General features: G+C 45.4%; 1 protein-coding gene across 3 annotated transcripts in view; it reads right to left on the minus strand.

Moving 5' to 3' along the window:
• cmya5 (cardiomyopathy associated 5) overlaps positions 1-19,377 on the minus strand; it is a 61,053-nt gene that overhangs the window by 34,881 nt on the left and 6,795 nt on the right. For all 3 annotated transcript variants that reach the window (XR_010456569.1, XM_064974699.1, XM_064974711.1), the window contains exons 2-4: positions 12,953-17,597; positions 11,063-12,871; positions 69-164 (exon numbers count right to left, since the gene is read on the minus strand). Coding sequence is in view for 2 of the 3 variants with exons in the window: in XM_064974699.1 (XP_064830771.1) it covers positions 69-164; positions 11,063-12,871; positions 12,953-17,597 (6,550 nt within the window). In the remaining variant the exon portion in view is untranslated. The remainder of the gene's footprint in view (positions 1-68; positions 165-11,062; positions 12,872-12,952; positions 17,598-19,377) is intronic.

The following is a 19,377-nucleotide window of genomic DNA, read 5'->3' on the forward strand; positions in this document are numbered from 1 at the left end:
ATTCAATAACACACAATTAGACAGTTACTTCAGTTTGAGAAGATAGCAAGTTCAGTCTTTCCTCCTACCTCTACAGTGTTGTATCCCAGCTCTAGTTCTGACACCAGATCCTCAATGTTCTCTGATCTCTCCTGCAGTTCTGAGATCCACTCACTCAGCCTCTCCTGGAATATGAACAGAGCACAGAAACACACTGAAGGAAAACTTGAACTAGGAAAATACAATACAGGCTACTGTAAGGATGGGCTGTTTTAGATGCAGTGAACACAATAAAAGTGTTGGTTTTGCTCTACTGTAAAATAAATAATTCAGTCTCTCCCCTTTGTCGCTCAACTCTCCATATGTAAGGACCATGTAAATGTACTTGGGACACAAAACAATAGTTGCTGGTTCAAGCCCCTGCTGAAATGGTGCCAAGGTGGCGCCGATAGAGATGGCAGCTTTGCTTCTAGTCCTTAGGAAGCTGTGCAGTATTTATATTTTTTTATGTATTATTTATTACATTGTTAGCCCAGAAAACCTTAAGTGTTATTACATAAAACCGGGAAGAAATATTGGATATCAGAGAGACGTCAACTTACCAGCACAACAAGCACTACGATCAGGAATACGACTTTCCCAAAACGGATCCTTTGTCTGCACCTCCCAGGGCATTTGAACTGATTCCAGAGGCCAACCCAAAACAATGCCGCCGGAGGAGAGGGTGCCGGTGCGGTCTTCTAGTGAGACTTCGGATACGCACACACCACCTACCGCTCCCTAGTATATTACTCACAAATGTCCAGTCCCTAGTTAACAAAGTCGATGAAATAAGGGCAAGAGTTGCTTTCCAAAGAGATATCCAGGATTATAACATACTCTGTTTCACGGAAACATGGCTAGGTGGGGACATGCTGTCGGAGTCCATACAGCCAACGGGATTTTCAGTGCATTGCGCTGGCAGGAATTAACATCTCTCCGGTAAAAAGAAGGGCGGGGGGTGTATGCCTCATGATTAACGACTCATGGTGTAATTGTAGCAACATACAGAAACTGAAGTCCTTTTGTTCACCTGACATAGAATTCCTCACAATCAAATGCCAACCGTATTATCTCCCAAGAGAACTCTCCTCGGTTATCGTCACAGCCGTGTATATCCCCCTGCAAGCGGATACTAAGACAGCCATCAAGAAATTTCACTGAACTTTATTCAAACTGGAAACCATATATCCTGAGGCTGCATTTATTGTAGCTTGGGATTTTAACAAAGCCAATTTGAGAACAAGGCTACCTAAATTCTATCAGAATATCAATTGTGGTACACGAGCGAGTAACACGCTTGACCATTGCTACTCTAACTTCCGCGATGCTTACAAGGCCCTCCCCCACCCTCCTTTTGGCAAATCTGACCATGACTCCAGCTTGTTGCTCCCCTCCTATGGGCAGAAACTAAAACAGGAAGAGCACGTACTTAAGTCTATCCAACACTGGTCTGACCTATCGGATTGCACGCTTCAAGATTGCTTCGTTCACATGGACTGGAATATGTTACGGGTAGCCTCAGATAATAACATTGACGTTTACGCTGACTTGGTGAGCGAGTTCATAAGGAAGTGTATAGGAGATGTTGTACCCACTGTGACTATTAAAACCTTCCCTAACCAGAAACCGTGGCTTGATGGCAGCATTCACGTAAAGTTGAAAGCACGTACCACCGCATTTAATCATGGCAAGGGAAATATGACCGAACACAAACAGTGTAGTTATTCCTTCCGTGAGGCAAACAAACAACCAAAGTGTCAGTATAGAGACAAACTAGAGTCGCAATTCAACGGCTCAAACACGAGACGTATGTGGCAGGGACTACAGACAATCAAGGACTACAAAAAGAAAACCAGCCCTGTCACGGACATCGACATAGTGGCCCATTGCCAAAGACTGTGGGCTCTCCTTCTCAGTGGCCGACGTGAGTAAAATATTTAAATGTGTTAACCCTCACAAGGGTGCCAACCCAGACGGCATCCCTCGCTGTGTCCTCAGAGCATGCACAGACCAGCTGACTGGTGTGTTTTGGGACATATTCAATCAATCCCAATCCCAGTCTGCTGTCCCCACATGCTTCAAGACAGCTTTCTTGGGAACAGGAACAATGGTGGCCAAGGTAACTGAACTAAATGACTATCGCCCTGAAGCACTCACATCTGTCATGAAGTGCTCCGAGAGTCTAGTCAAGGATCATATCACCCCCACCCTACCTGTCACCCTAGACCCACTTCAATTTGCTTACCGCCCCAATAGGTCCACAGACGATGCAATCGCCATCACACTGCCCTATCCCATCTGGACAAGAGGAATAACTATGTAAGAATGCTGTTCATTGACAACAGCTCAGCATTCAACACCATAGTACCCTCCAAACTGATCATTAAGCTTGAGACCCTGGGTCTCAACCTTGCCCAATGAAACTGGGTCCTGGACTTCCTGACGGGCTGCCCTCAGGTGGTGAAGGTAGGAAACAACATCTCCACACCGCTGATCCTCAACATTGGGTCCCCACAAGGGTGCGTTCTCAGCCCCCTCCTGTACTCCGTTCACCCACGACTGCGTGGCCATGCACACAAGTTTGCAGATGACACAACAGTGGTAGGCTTGATTACCAACAACAATGAGACAGCCTACAGGGAGGAGGTGAGGGCCCTCAGAGTGTGGTGTCAGGAGAATAACCTCTCACTCAATATCAGCAAAACAAAAGAGATGATCGTGGACTTCAGGAAACAGCAAAGGGAGCACCACCCTATCCAAATCGACAGGGCAGCAGTGGAGAAGGTGGAAAGTTTTAAGTTCCTCAGTGTTCATATCACCGACAAACTGAAATGGTCCACACACACAGACAGTGTGGTGAAGAAGGTGCAACAGTGCCTCTTCAACCTCAGGAGGCCGAAAAATGTGGCTTGCCCCCGAAAACCCTCAGTAACTTTTACAGGTGCACAATTGAGAGCATCCTGTCATGCTGTATTACCGCCTGATATGGCAACTGCACCGCCCACAACCGCAAGGCTCTCCAGAGGGTGGTGCAGTCTGCACAACGCATCACCAGGGGCAAACCACCTGCCCTCCAGGATACCTACAACACCCGATGTCACAGGAAGGCAAAAAATATCATCAAGGACAATAACCACCTGAGAAACTGCCTGTTCACCCCGCTAACATCCAGAAGGCAAGGTTAGTACAGGTGCATCAAAGCTGGGACCGAGAGACTGAAAAACAACTTCTATCTCAAAGCCATTAGACTGTTAAACAGCCATCACTAGCACATTAGAGGCTGCTGCCTATAGGCATAGACTAGGAATCACTGGCCACTTTAAGAAATGGAACACCAGTCACTTAAATAATGTTTACATACACGGCCAGTCAAACATTTTAGAAAACCTACTCATTCAAGGGTTTTTCTTTATTTTTACTATTTTCTACATTGTAGAATAATAGTGAAGACATTAACACTATGAAATAACACATATGGAATCATGTAGTAACCAAAAAAGTGTTAAACAAAATGTAAATATATTTAATATTTGTGATTCTTCAAATAGCCACCTGTTGCCTTGATGACTGCTTTGCACACTTTTGGCATTCTCTCGACCAGCTTCATGAGGTAGTCACCTGGAATGCATTTCAATTAACAGGTCTGAAAGTTCCTTCAAGTGCAGTCGCAAAAACCATCAAGCACTATGATGAAACTCGCTCTCATAAGGACCGCCACAGGAATGGAAGACCCTGAGCTGCAGAGGATAAGTCCATTAGAGTTACCAGCCTCAGAAATTTCAGCCCAGTAAATGCTTCACAGAGTTCAACTAACAGAAACATCTCAACATCAACTGTTCAGAGGAGACTGTGTGAATCAGGCCTTCATGGTCGAATTGATGCAAAGAAACTACTACTAAAGGACACCAATGAGAAGAAGAGACTTGCTTGGGCCAAGAAACACGAGGAATGGACAATAGACCGGTGGGAATTTGTCCTTTGGTCTGGAGTCCAAATTGGAGATTTTTGGTTCCAACCATCATGTCTTTGTGAGACGCGGTGTGAGTGAACAGATGATCTCCGCATGTATATTTCCCACCATAAAGCATGGATGAGGTGTTATGCTGTGGGGTGCATTGCTGGTGACACTGTTTGTGATTTATTTAGAATTCAAGGCACACTTAAGTGACTTAAGATACCGTAGAATAGTATACGTGTGTATACAGTGTATACAGCGTATACATGAGATGAGTAATGCCAGATACACTACTGGTCAAAAGTTTTAGAAAACCTACTCATTCAAGGGTTTTTCTTTATTTTACTATTTTCTACATTGTAGAATAATAGTGAAGACATCAAAACTATGAAATATCACATATATGGAATCATGTAGTAGCCAAAAAAAGTGTTAAACAAATCAAAATATATTTTATATTTGAGATTCTTTAAATAGCCAACCTTTGCCTTGATGACAGTTTTGCAAACTCTTGGCATTCTCTCAACCAGCTTCACCTGGAATACTTTTCCAACAGTCTTGAAGGTGTTCCAACATATGCTGAGCACTTGTTGGCTTCTTATCCTTCACTCTGCGATCCGACTCATCCCAAACCATCTCAATTGGGTTGTGGTCGGGTGATTGTGGAGGCCAGGTCATCTGATGCAGTACTCCATCACTCTCCTTCTTGGTAAAAATAGCCCTTACACAGCCTGGAGATGTGTTGAGTCATTGTCCTGTTGAAAAACAAATGATAGTCCCACTAAGCCCAAACCAGATGGGATGGCGTATCGCTGCAGAATGCTGTGGTAGCCATGCTGGTTAATTCATTCCTACTTCCATTTGTGTGTATTGGGTATATGTTGTGTAATTTGTTAGATATTACTTGTTAGATATTACTGCACTGTCGGAGCTAGAAAAACAAGCATTTTGCTACATCTGCAAATAACGTGTATGTGACAATCAAATTAGATTTTATTTGAGAGGGAGAGGGGGGGGGGCAGGTAGTGGCGGTGGTGCTGAATTGTCCTCAAAGTGGGCAAAGAAGGTGTTTAGCTTGTCTAGAAGCCATAGGTCAATGTCCGTGAAATTGCTGGTTTTCTTTTTGTTGTCTGTAATTGCCTGAGCCTCTTCCCTGAGTCGTTGAATTGCAACTCCACTTTGTCCCTATTCCAACATTTCACCTGTTTGATTGCCTTGTGGAGGGAATAACTACACTGTTTATATTAGACCATATTCCCAGTCCTCTTTCCATAGTTAAATCTGGTGGTTTGCGCTTTCAGTTTTGCATGAATGCCGCCATCCATCTATGGTTTTTGGTTAGGGTAGGTTTTAATAGTCACAGTGGGTACGACATTTCCAACGCACTTCCTTATAAACTCACTCAGCGTATAGATCGATGTTATTCTCTGAGGGTGCCCGGGAACATTGCCAGGTCCGCGTGATCAAAACAATCTTGAAGCGGTGAATCCGATTGGTCAGACCAGCGCTGAATGGTTCTAATCACGGGTACATCCTGTTTGAGTTTCTGCCTATAGGACGATAGGAGCAAGATGAAGTCGTGGTCGGATTTGCCAAAGGGAGGGCGAGGTTGGGCCTTGTATGCATTGCGGATGTTTGAGTAGAAGTGGTCAAGTGTATTGCTCGCACGAGTGCTGCAATCAATATGCTGCTAGAATTTAGGTAGCATCGTTCTCAAATTTGCTTTGTTAAAATCACCAGCTACAATAAATTCAGCCTCAGGATATGTATCCAGTGAAGTTCCTTGAGGGCCGTCATGGTACCTGCTTGAGGGGGTATGACAGCTGTGATGATAACTGACGAGAATTCTCGAGGGAGATAATATGGTCGGCATTTGATTGTAAGGAATTCTAGGTCAGGTGAACAGAAGGACTTGAGTTCCTGTATGTTGTTATGGTTACACCATTAGTTGTTAATCATGTAGCATACACCCCCGTTCTTCTTCTTCCCAGAGAGATGCTTATTTCTGTCGGTGCAACGCATGAAGAAACCCGGTGGCTGTACCGACTCCGACAACATATCCCAAGAGACCAATTGTTCCGTGAAACAGAGAATGTTACAATCTCTGATGTCTCTCTGGAAGGCAACCCTTGCCCTAACATCGTCCACCTTGTTGTCGAGAGACTGGACATTGGCGAGTAGTATACTCGGAAGCGGTGGGCGGTGTGCACGCCTTTGAAGCCTGACCAGGAGGCTGCTCCGTCTACTTCTTCTGCGGCGACATTGTTTTGGGTCGGTCTCTGGAATTAGATCCAATGTCCTGGGTGGTGGTCTGAACAAAGGATCCGCTTCGGGAAAGTCATATTCCTGGTCGTAATTTTGGTAAGTTGAGGTCGCTCTTATATTAATGAGTTATTAATGTTAACTCTCCGTGTACAGTTAAGGGCCAGCGCGTGTTGCCCTGTTCTGAGCCAATTGTAATTTTCCTAGGTCCCTCTTTGTGGCACCTGACCAAAGGACTGAACAGTAGTCCAGGTGTGAAAAAACTAGAGCCTGAAGGACCTACCTTGTTGATAGTGTTAAAAATGCAGAATAGCGCTTTATTATGGACAGACTACTAAACCATTTTAGCTACTGCTGTATCAACATGTTTTGACCATGACAGTTTACAATCCAGGGTTACTCCAAGCAGTTTAATCACCTAAACTTGCTCAATTTCCACATTATTTATTACAAAATTTAGTTCAGGTTTAGGGTTTAGTGAATGATTTGTACCAAATACAGTGCTTTTACTTTTTTTTTTAGGACTAATTTATTCCTTGCCACCCATTCTGAAACTAACTGCCACTCTTTGTTAATTGTTGCAGTAATTTCACTCACTAGCTGACGTGTATAGTGTTGTAGACACACTGGCCATTTTTTTCCAAATGTTTACTAAGGGTTAGTAACAGGATGATAAGTTGGTTATTTGAGCCAGTAAAGGGGGCTTTACTATTCTTGGGTAGAAAATTACTTTTGCTTCCCTCCAGACCTGAGGGCACACACTTTATAGTAGGCTTAGATTGAAAATATGGACAAATAGGAGTGGCAATATCGTCCGCTATTATCCTCAATAATTTTCCCTCCAAGTTGTCAGACCACGGTGGATTGTCATTGTTGATAGACAACAATCATTCTTTCACCTCTTCCACACTCACTTCACTTCACACTCACTTCACAGAATTACAAATCTTGTCTTTCATAATTCAAATCAGTTATACTTGTATGTGTAAATGTCAGCATTTGTTGCTGGCATGTCATGCCAATAAAAAAATAATTTAAGTAATTGACAATATCATTGGGTTTTGTTATGAATGAGCCATCTGATTCAATGAATGATGGAACTGAGTTTGCCTTTCTGTCCAAATTTTTATTTAAGGTGCTCCAAAGCTTTTTTCTATCAATCTTTATAGAATAGAATTGATCTTTGTTTCAAATCAAATTGTATTTGTCACATGCACCGAATACAACAGGTGTAGACCTTACAGTGAAATGCTTACTTACACGCCCTTAACCAACAATGCAGTTTTTAGAGAAATACCTACCAAAATTAGAAATAAAGTAACAAATAACTAAAGAGCAGCAGTAAAATAACAATAGAGGCTATATACAAGGGTGTACCGGTACAGAGTCAATGTGCAGGGGCACCGGTTATTCAAGGTCATTTATGTAATATATTCATGTCGGGTAGAGTTATTAAAGTAACTTATGCATAAATAATAACAGAGAGTAGCAGCAGCGTACAGGAGGGGGGAGGGGCAATGCAAGTAGTCTGGGTAGCCATTTGATTAGTCTTATGGCTTGGGGGTAGAAGCTGTTTAGAAGTCTCTTGGACCTAGACTTGGCCCTCCGATACCGCTTACAGTGCGATAGCAGATAGAACAGTCTATGACTAGGGTGGCTGGAGTCTTTGACAATGTTTAGGGCCTTCATCTGACACTGCCTAGTATGGAAGCCCTGGATGGCAGGAAGCTTGGCCCCAGTGATGTACTGGCCGTACGCACTACCCTCTGTAGTGCCTTGCGGTCAGAGGCTGAGCAGGTGCCATACCAGGCAGTGATGCAGCCAGTCAGGATGCTCTCGATGGTGCAGCTGTAGAACCTTTTGACGATTTGAGGACCCATGCCAAATCTTTTCAGTCTCTTGAGGGGGAAAAGGTTTTGTTGTTCCCTCTTCACGACTGTCTTGGTGTGCTTGGACCATGATAGTTTGTTGGTGATGTGGACACCAAGGAACTTGAAGCTCTCAACCTGCTCCACTACAGCCCAGTCGATGAGAATGGGGGCGTGCTCGGTCCTCCTTTTCCTGTAGTCCACAATCATCTCCTTAGTCTTGATCACGTTGAGGGAGAGGTTGTTGTCCTGGCACCACACGGCCAGGTCTCTGACCTCCTCCCTATATGCTGTCTCGTCGTTGTTGGTGATCAGTTCTACCACTGTTGTTATCAGCAAACTTAATGATGGTTTTGGAGTCGTGCCTGGCCGTGCAGTCATGAGTGAACAGGGAGTACAGGAGGGTTTCATAGTATAATTTCTTACAGTATGTGCCATTCCTTTTGCCTCATACCTCTCGACCATTACATTTTCCAATTCCTCATCAATCCACATGGATATAACAGTGTTTGCTGTCATTTTCTTAATAATGGGTGCATGCTTAATAGTAACTGGAATAAGCAATTTCATAAATGTGTCAAGTGCAGCATCTGGTTGCTCCTCATTACACACCACAGACCAACAAATATGATTTACATCAACAACATAGGAATCACTACAAAACGTATTGTATGACCTCGTAGACACTATATTAGGCACAGCCTTTGGAACTTTGGTTTTCCTGATCACTACATGATCACTACATCCGATGGATTTGGATACTACTTTAAAGCAAATTTCTGCATCAATAGTAAAGATGTGATCAATACATGATTATGACGTCATTCATGTCCTGTTTGTAACTACCCTGTTAGGTTGACTGATAACCTGAACCAGGTTGCAGGCACAAGTTACAGTTTGAAGCTTTTTCAATATTTAAATCACCCAGAAAATGTATCTTGAATGTTTTGGTACACCTACTGGAGAGCTCTTCTTTGTCTATACCTATTCAGCATTGTTCACACCCTCTTAGAGCCTTAACCCCTCCCATCTCTTTAAGGATTCACATGAGGCCATGTGCTAAACAGAGTGAGTTGTTTAGTAAACAACCAACGATTTCCAGACTAAAAGTAGTAAAAGTAGTAGCCAACAATAAGGAAAAACTTCAGGTAAAAATACACTATCTAGTCTTTGGCCTATATCGTAATCTGACTTTGCAGGTCATGTTGTTCTTCAAATTACCATTTCTGGTAAACAGACACTATATCAAATACAATATAAGTTTATTTGCCACATGCACAGAATACAGAAGGTGAAAATAGTTCAGTGAAATGGTTACTGCATAGTAGCAATTTCAAAAACAGAGAGTGCCCAGATAAATATACATTATAATTATTAGATGATGCTTACCCGACACACCAATCTAAATTGATGGGCCATGTGAAGGAAATGTTATAACCACCTCCCAGCCACATGTAGCTATGTGGAAGGGACACTATTGTCTACACATGTTCATGAAATACAAGAGATGACCATAAAAAAACCCAGACACACCTGGCTAACTTGATGAGTCATGTAATCATCTGTCTTTTGTTTAGACATGTAGCTAGCTTGCTAAACAATGAACTGGCATAATCCCAACTCGTACCACTACCAACACAAACATTGTCATAGCTGTAGTATGAATCTGCAGGTAGCTAAAGCAAACCAACTTGGTTCATTGTTAGCTAGCTAACATTAGTCTATAACCAGCAATGCAAATGTGTTTCTGATTCAATTAATATTACGACACAGATCATGTAAATACAAATTTGTTCTTAACTGACTTGCCTTGTTAAATAAAGGAAAATAAAATAAAATGACCTGAAACATGATAGCTAGAGCGCAATGAGCCAAGTGTAAAGCCTTGTGTTGTAGGTTATTGTCCTGGAGATAGGTGAATTCCTCTCCCAGTCTCTGGTGTAAAGCAGACGGAAGCAGCTATTCCTCTAAATAAGGAGGCAGTTACTTAGTGATGTGTTGTGTTGGATTTGCCCCAAACATAAGGCTCAGTATTTAAGGCCAAAAAAGTTGATTCCTTTGCCGTGTTTAATGTTTTTTTCAGTTTCATTTTAGTGCCTTGTTGCATGTTTTTTATTTTTAAATTCAGCATTTTATATTTTCACTGTCATTTAGCCGATTATTGTGGAGTAACTACCATGCTGTCGATCCATCCTCTGTTTTCTCCCTTCACAGCCCTTGAACTCTGTAGCTGTTTTAAAATCACCAATGGCCTCATCCTGCAGCTCAGTTCAGAGTGACGACTCTATCGTTGTTGTGTCTGGGTGGTTTAATAAATCATCCACAGCACAATTATTAACTTGACCATGTTTAAAGAGATATTAAAATGTATTGGATTTTATTCAACCTTTATTTAAGCAGGAAGGCATGCTGAGACCACAGTCTCTTTTGCAGATGAGCCCTCCATAAACACAAATAACCAACAGTCATATGAAATAAACACTTGAATCATTGACTGATTTGTTATTGTTATCCATTTACCAATCACTGCTCTTCTTTATGAAGCTTTCAAAAAGATCCCTGGTCTTTGTAGTTGACAAAAAAATCACAACTAAATCCATTTCAATCCCACTTTGTCACACAACAAAAATGTGAACAAATTCAAAGGGGTGAACACCCACTGTACTTGTTCAAATTTATTTTGTTTTGAAATGTATTTAACAGTAATGAAATTCCTGAAATAGTATTTGAACCCAGGTATGATCCACAAGTGTTGTATCTAGTTGTATAGTGCTGATTTACATTGTTTTATGCATTTATGTATAATTGCACTAAATGTGGTGATGCTGTGCTGTTGAGTGTAAGAAGCAAGACAAGTTTCCAAGAAGGGACACAATAATGAATTATTACCTGAATTGTGACATGGGGTGATGTGAATAGTGTACTCTATCCACTAACATCTAACTTTGTCACTCACCCTGATGTCTTCGTAGGCTGTCTCCACGCTGGTGACCTCATGATCCTGGTGTCCTCCAGACAGTCTGTCAGTCTCAGAGAGCAGACAACCACAGCCCAGACAGAAGCAATCCATCCCCTGTAGGGCAGCAGCTGCTCTGGCCTGGCTCTCCTCCTCCGCATCGAATATTTCATAATCAGCCTCAATGGGCTCCTCGTAAGCGGGGAGATCCAGCCCTCTCTCTTCTCTTACCCTCTCCTCCATCTCTCGCTCCTTCTGCCTCTCCATATCCATCAACAGGTTTTCTCTCACCCTTTCCTTCTGCTTTTCTCCCTCCAATACCAACTCCATCTCACTCTTCCTCTCCTGTTGCTCCTTCTCCTTCAGCCTCTGATTGTCTCTTTCTCTCTCCTTCTGCTCCCTCTCCTCCCTCTCCTGTCTCTCCTCCTCCCTCAACAACTCTCTCTCCCTCTCCTTTTCCTCCCTCTCATGTCTCTCCTTCTCTGCCCTCAACTGTCTCTCTTTCTCTTCCTTCAGTCTCTGCCTGCCCTTTTCTCTCTCCCTCTCCATCTGTCTCTCTCTCTCCTGTCTCTCCTTCTCCTCGCTCTCCTCCTTCAGCCTCTGCCTCTCCCTTTCCTTTTCTGTCTCCCTCTCTAACTCCATCTGTCTTTCCCTCTCCTGTCTCTCCTTCTCCTCTCTCTCCTTCAGCCTCTGCCTCTCAATATCTCTCTCCCTCTCTAACTCCATCTGTCTTTCCCTCTCCTGTCTCTCCTTCTCCTCTCTCTCCTTCAGCCTCTGCCTCTCATTTTCTCTCTCCCTCTCCAATTCTATCTGTCTCTCCTTCTCCTGTCTCTCTTTCTCTTCCTTCAGCCTCTGCCTGTCCTTTTCTCTCTCCTTCTCCATCTGTCTCTCCTTCTCCTCGCTCTCCTCCTTCAGCCTCTGCCTTTCCCTTTCTCTCTCCCTCTCCTGTCTCTCCTTCTCCTCCTTCAGCCTCTGCATCTCCTTTTCTCTCTCCCTCTCCACCTGTCTCTCCTTCTCCTCACTCTCCTCCTTCAACCTAAGCATCTCCCTTTCTCTCTCCCTCTCCATCTGTCTTTCCCTCTCCTGTCTCTCCTTCTCCTCCCTCTCCTTCAGCCTCTGCCTCTCATTTTCTCTCTCCCACTCCAATTCTATCTGTCTCTCCTTCTCCTGTCTCTCTTTCTCTTCCTTCAGCCTCTGCCTGTCCTTTTCTCTCTCCTTCTCCATATGTCTCTCCCTCTCCTGTCTCTCCTCCTTCAGCCTTTGCCTCTCCTTTTCTCTCTCCCTCTCCTGTCTCTCCTTCTCCTCGCTCTCCTCCTTCAGCCTCTGCCTCTCCTTTTCTCTCTCCCTCTCCAACTCCATCTGCCTTTCCCTCTCCTGTCTCTCCTTCTCCTCCCTCTCCTTCAGCCTCTGCCTCTCCTTTTGTCTTTCCCTCTCCAATTCTATCTGTCTCTCCTTCTCCTTTCTCTCTTTCTCTTCCTTCAGCCTCTGCCTGTCCTTTTCTCTCTCCTTCTCCATCTGTCTCTCCTTCTCCTCGCTCTCCTCCTTCAGCCTCTGCCTTTCCCTTTCTCTCTCCCTCTCCACCTGTCTCTCCTTCTCCTCACTCTCCTCCTTCAGCCTAAGCATCTCCCTTTCTCTCTCCCTCTCCATCTGTCTTTCCCTCTCCTGTCTCTCCTTCTCCTCCCTCTCCTTCAGCCTCTGCCTCTCATTTTCTCTCTCCCTCTCCAATTCTATATGTCTCTCCTTCTCCTTCTCCTGTCTCTCTTTCTCTTCCTTCAGTCTCTGCCTGTCCTTTTCTCTCTCCTTCTCCATCTGTCTCCTCTCTCACTCTCCTTCAGCCTCTCCTCCTTCAGCCTCTGCCTTTCCCTTTCTCTCTCCCTTCAGCCTCTCCACCTGTCTCTCCTTCTCCTCACTCTCCTCCTTCAGCCTAAGCATCTCCCTTTCTCTCTCCCTCTCCAACTCCATCTGTCTTTCCCTCTCCTGTCTCTCCTTCTCCTCCCTCTCCTTCAGCCTCTGCCTCTCATTTTCTCTCTCCCGCTCCAATTCTATCTGTCTCTCCTTCTCCTGTCTCTCTTTCTCTTCCTTCAGCCTCTGCCTGTCCTTTTCTCTCTCCTTCTCCATATGTCTCTCCCTCTCCTGTCTCTCCTCCTTCAGCCTTTGCCTCTCCTTTTCTCTCTCCCTCTCCTGTCTCTCCTTCTCCTCGCTCTCCTCCTTCAGCCTCTGCCTCTCCTTTTCTCTCTCCCTCTCCAACTCCATCTGCCTTTCCCTCTCCTGTCTCTCCTTCTCCTCCCTCTCCTTCAGCCTCTGCCTCTCCTTTTGTCTTTCCCTCTCAAACTCCATCTGTCTCTCCCTCTCCTGTCTCTCCTTCTCCTCCCTCTCCTTCAGCCTCTGCCTCTCATTTTCTCTCTCCCGCTCCAATTCTATCTGTCTCTCCTTCTCCTGTCTCTCTTTCTCTTCCTTCAGCCTCTGCCTGTCCTTTTCTCTCTCCTTCTCCATATGTCTCTCCCTCTCCTGTCTCTCCTCCTTCAGCCTTTGCCTCTCCTTTTCTCTCTCCCTCTCCTGTCTCTCCTTCTCCTCGCTCTCCTCCTTCAGCCTCTGCCTCTCCTTTTCTCTCTCCCTCTCCAACTCCATCTGCCTTTCCCTCTCCTGTCTCTCCTTCTCCTCCCTCTCCTTCAGCCTCTGCCTCTCCTTTTGTCTTTCCCTCTCAAACTCCATCTGTCTCTCCCTCTCCTGTCTCTCCTTCTCCTCTCTCTCCTTCAGCCTCTGCCTCTCATTTTCTCTCTCCTGCTCCAATTCTATCTGTCTCTCCTTCTCCTGTCTCTCTTTCTCTTCCTTCAGCCTCTGCCTGTCCTTTTCTCTCTCCTTCTCCATATGTCTCTCCCTCTCCTGTCTCTCCTCCTTCAGCCTTTGCCTCTCCTTTTCTCTCTCCCTCTCCTGTCTCTCCTTCTCCTCGCTCTCCTCCTTCAGCCTCTGCCTCTCCTTTTCTCTCTCCCTCTCCAACTCCATCTGCCTTTCCCTCTCCTGTCTCTCCTTCTCCTCCCTCTCCTTCAGCCTCTGCCTCTCCTTTTGTCTTTCCCTCTCAAACTCCATCTGTCTCTCCCTCTCCTGTCTCTCCTTCTCCTCTCTCTCCTTCAGCCTCTGCCTCTCATTTTCTCTCTCCCTCTCCAATTCTATCTGTCTCTCCTTCTCCTTCTCCTGTCTCTCTTTCTCTTCCTGCAGCCTCTGCCTGTCCTTTTCTCTCTCCTTCTCCATCTGTCTCTCCCTCTCCTGTCTCTCCTTCTCCTCCTTCAGCCTCTGTCTCTCCCTTTCTCTTTCCCTCTCCTGTCTCTCCTTCTCCTCGCTCTCCTCCTTCAGCCTCTGCCTCTCCCTTTCTCTCTTCCTCTCCAACTCTATATGTCTATCCCTCTCCTGTCTCTCCTTCACCTGTCTCTCCTTCTCCTTCTCCTCCTTCAGCCTCTCCCTTTCTCTCTCCCTCTCCAATTCTATTGTTCTCTCCCTCACCTGTCTCTCCTTCTCTTCTTTCAGCCTCTGCCTCTCCTTTTCTCTCTCCCTCTCCATCTGTCTTTTCCTCTCATGTCTCTCCTTCTCCTCCTCTTCCTTCAGCCTCTCCTTTTCTCTTTCATTTTCCGCCTGTCTCTCCCTCTCCTGTTTCTCCCTCTCCTGTCTCTCCTTCTCCTCCTTCAGCCCCTGCCTCTCCCTATATCTCTCCCTTTCCAATTGTATAAGTCTCTCCCTCTCCTGTCTCTCCTTTTCCTTCCTCTCCTTGTTCTCCTTCTCCTGTCTCTCCTTTGCCTCCTTCAGCCTTAGCCTCTCCCTTTCTCTTTCTCTTTCCCTCTCCAACCCCATCTGTCTCTCCTTCTCCTGTCTCCCCCTCTCCTGTCTCTCCCTCTCCTCCCTCTCCTGTCTCTCCTCCTCCTTGAGCCTCTGCTTCTTTCTCTCCCTCTCCAACTCCATCTCTCTCTCCTTTTCTTTCTCCAGCTCCCTCTCTCTCTCTAGATTAGAGTTAGGGCCTGGGCAGAGCCGTTTTCTCTCTGTCTCAGACACCATCATCTCTCTTGCCTCCTGCTGCGAGATTATCTCATACTCCAGCTCTTCTGCAGTCTCCCTGTGCAGCTCCATCTCTGAAACTACAGTTTCTCTGTGCAGCTCAGAGAGGTCTTCCTGAGGAGCAAAGCTCCTGAGGGGAGTGAACACCCACTCGTCCTCACCTTCCAAGTCCTGCTTCTTCATTGGCTCTTTCTCCTGTCCCTTATCTCCCTCGGCAGGGGCAAGAAGTGACGCCCATCGCTCCGCAGCTTCTGCAGGAGGGGCAGTTGGAACTACTTCGGCTTCAGGATTGTGTGTGAAGGACTCCTCCGCTACACTCACAGGCTCCTCAGATCTATTCTCTACTTTTTCAACTTTGTGTGCTTCAGCTAGCATTTCCATTCTATTGATTGTTTCAGCTGCAATTTCAGATGCCATTTTAGTATTATCTGATACTTTCACAACAACTACTGATAAATCAGTAACTGCCTTTTGAGAGACCCTGTGTAGTTCCAGTGCTCCTGCTATGGCCTCAGTTGGATCTTTAATAGCATCCTCTGCTCTTACAGGTTCAGATGCTTTAACTACAGTCTCTGTTTTACTTTCAGTTGACACCTGGTTCACCTGTACAACCACAGGCTCCTGAATTACAACTGGTTTTGCCACTCTAGACACTTCTACTTTGTCTTGTTTTTTCACCTCCTCTGCCCGAGCTAGTAGCTCTGTTTCATGGGATACTTTATCTGACACTACCTCCTCCTGGCTGTCAACCTCTGACTCATGTGCCTCAGGTGTTGTCTCACTTTTAGCTTCATCTACCACATCAACCTTCTCAGGTTTCTTTCCTGGGACTAGATGGTCCTTCTCAACTTGAGACACTTTGCTGTCTGTATTTACAGACTCAGGGTCGTTTTCTGGACCAGTTTCCTTGATGTGCAGCAAAGATCTCTCTGTTGATTCTTCCATCTCTTTATATCCTGCTGGTTGCAGGTACCCATTCATCTCTGCAGCTTTGATCTCCTCCTTCTTACACTCCTCCTTCTCCTCTTCTTCTTCTTCCACCACTCTTGTTAGGAATCCGGTCAGCTCAAACTTACTCTGCGACCACATCATTAGCCCCTCCCCTTTGCCATCCACTTCTTCTGATTGGTCCTCCACATTGGGAGTCTCGTCTTTCAGGATAAACTTCTCCAGGTATCCGTCTGTTTCCTCTGAATCAGACAGTCGCCTCTGGAACGATCTGTCCGACCCCACGCTCTCTGCCTCTGAGCCTTCCTCGTCGCTCCTCCTCCTCTCCCCCATGGCGTCCTCGTACAGGTCGGAGTAGAGGAAGGACATGGCTGTGGGTTCCTCTAGCAGGATGGGATCAATGATCTTAGGGGGTCCTGGGGAGAGGAAGATGGGGGTGAGGATGCTCTCCTCTCTGCCGAACAGCGCTGACCCACTTTCCTTCAGAGACCTCAGACTCTCCCTTCTTCCTTCCTTCCCTCCCTCCTCTTCATCCTCTTCTCCCCTTTTCATCAGGTCTTCTGGGGGTGCGTGGTGTTTGTTCCCGTAGAACACCTCATCCAAACGCTCGCTGGCAATCTCCATGTCTGTGACAAACACAAAGTCATCGTCCGGAGCTGCAGAGAGGCTGTCTGTGGCTGTCATCTGCCCCAGATTAGTCTCCTCTCGTTGGGGCTTCGTGGGTGTCTCATCTCCCACTGGCTCTGGAACCTGCTGCCCAGGAACCACCTCATCCAGGAGGGTAAATGCCTCAAAGTAGTCCATGTCGCTGGTGCCATCCTTGTGGTTGTGAGGCCCCTGTTGCTCTGTGGGTTCTGAGGGCTTAGTCTCTCCTACTTCTTCTCCTTCTGTGCCCTCCTGTACCTCCTTCATTTCTGGGTAGTCCTGGGCAGGTAAGGCCTCAGAGCCCCGCCTGGATTTGGACCTGATCCTGGGTGTCTCCTCCAAGTAGGACAGGTTATCCTGCAGCTCAGTGCTCTCCTCCTCGTCCACTGTGGGCAGTTTGGACGGGACTTTGATGTTGAGGATCTCATAACCCTCTGAAATCAGACTAAACAGCTCCTGCTCTTTGTCTTTCACTTCCCCTGACTCTGTGTCTGACTCTACACTCTCCACTCGGATGTTTGGCACAGACACCTCAGCCATCTCAGGCCTCTCCACCCCCAGTGTCGAGCCAGACCTGGAGCTCCCGGGTCTCCTTAGCCTCTCCCCCAGCCTGGCCTTTCCTCTCATCCTCTTCCTCCTCCGAACTATCTTGTCCTCATCGAAGACAATGGTAATTTTGCCCTGTGCACCTCCACCACCAGTAGCAGAGCCATCCAAACTGTAGGTGTCAGAGCTGTAGCTGGCCTCCGACGCCCAGGGGGTGGAGCATCGGCTGGAGGCCGTTTCCCAGACTATGCCGCTGTCCTCACTCTGAACAGTCACCATGGAGAAGGACGGGTCCACCATCAGACACTGCAGCTTGGGCTTCACAGACTGGTCCTGGACCACCTCCCGCAGACTGAATAAAGGAACAGGGAGTTAGATGAGTTACTTGGGAGCACATAAGAACATAGGTCTACAAGTGAAATGCACATGTGGGGGTACTTCAGGGGGTACTCCGGGAATAGCAAACTGTGAGCAAAAACCTCACATTGAACGTGATTACCTCAACTGTTTCTCAGCTTGATAACTAGAGAAGTGTGCATCAACTTGCAGTGTGTGTGTGCATATCAGTGTGTGATAAGTGATCAATTAATCAATGTCTGGTTGTGCGCGTGTGTTTGGCAAGGGGTATCGCTTGACCGTAGCTCTGTGAATCTTAATTGTACAAACCTTATTAGGCAGAGAATACTATTTCTAGATCAATTCTAGAGCGAAGATTCTACACCCCACTTTGCTCAAGCTGATCCTCTCCAATGAAGCTAAAAATGGGTCAATTTGGGGCATTCAAAGGGGAGAGTCAATAGGCAGGTTTCCATCGCCCCAGGTTTATTTAACAAAATCAACATCCCATTGGGCACACACTGGTTGAATCAACGTTGTTTCCATGTCATTGAACCAACGTAGAATATGCATTGAATTGATGCCTGTGCCCAGTTGGATGTGTAAAGAAAATGTCAGCTATAGGATAAATGGTCTAAAGGTCAACAACATTTTTATCTGTTCGACAGAGTTATTTTTTTTTCGTTGAACTTTCTTTATTTGGATAGTAGCTGCGGCACACCTTTTGTAATATCCAGGAAAGTAGACCGGACATCATCACAAATCACACATTGTGTCCTGTCACAGATAATTCTCTAACCACTTGCAAGAAGCCTGATCCAGGCCTATTTCAAATCGGTCTTTGAGTGAGAATGTAATGGTCAACAGTGTCGAAGGCCTTGGAAGGTTTATAAATAAGGCAGCACAATGGTTTTTATGATCTAAGCAATTTAACTCATCATCTACAACAAGCGTAGCAGCTGAAACTGTGCTCTATCTGGGTCTAAAACCAGACTGGTGCACTTTTAGAATAGAATGAGAAGTTTAAAAAGGTCTTAGCTGAGAGTTGGCCAGGGATTCTAAAACTTTGAAAAGGCAAGATAATTGATCTAAGTCAAAATTATCTACTCCGTTGTGTAGGGGGGAGGACGTGTCACTTTCCAGATCTTAGGGATAACACATGGAACAATTGTCAAGTAAAAAATATAGGTTAATTATTCTGCAATAAGTGGGGCAGAGAGCTGCAGTAAGAAGGGATCAAGAGAATCAGCCCCTGTGGATTTGTTAGCAAGGCACTTACTAAATCATAGATATAAAATGGTTGAAATGAAAATAGAGAATGTGTATCTGGGGGTGCATCATTTTCAAAAGTTTCGAGGGGAATAAATGAGGAATTTCTAGAAACTATTCTTTAAAATAGATGGCCAGCTGAGGCAAAATGGTGTTTCCATCTGTCTGAGCTGATCTCAGTCCAGCTTTCAACTTAGTCTTGAAAGTTGTAAGAGTAGAATGCACAAGGTGCAATTTCGAAATCGGTCATCAGTTTTCCTCTTGTCATGTCAGTCATTGAATACCTTAGAGAGCTATTTATAACTTGGCAGAAACTTCCAGATCAACTAGCCTGAATTTAAAATGGATTACATAGAGATGTTTTGTTACTGGCCTACACACTAATATGCCATCATGTCAAAGTGGAATTATGTTTTTCAAAAGTTTTACAAATCAATTAAAAATTAAAAGCTGAAATGTCTTGAGTAAATAAATATTCAACCCCTTTGTTATGGCAAGCCTAAATAAGTTCAGGAGTAAAACTGTGC

The sequence above is a fragment of the Oncorhynchus masou genome, chromosome 1 (genome assembly GCF_036934945.1).
Source record: "Oncorhynchus masou masou isolate Uvic2021 chromosome 1, UVic_Omas_1.1, whole genome shotgun sequence".
NCBI lineage: Eukaryota > Metazoa > Chordata > Actinopteri > Salmoniformes > Salmonidae > Oncorhynchus > Oncorhynchus masou.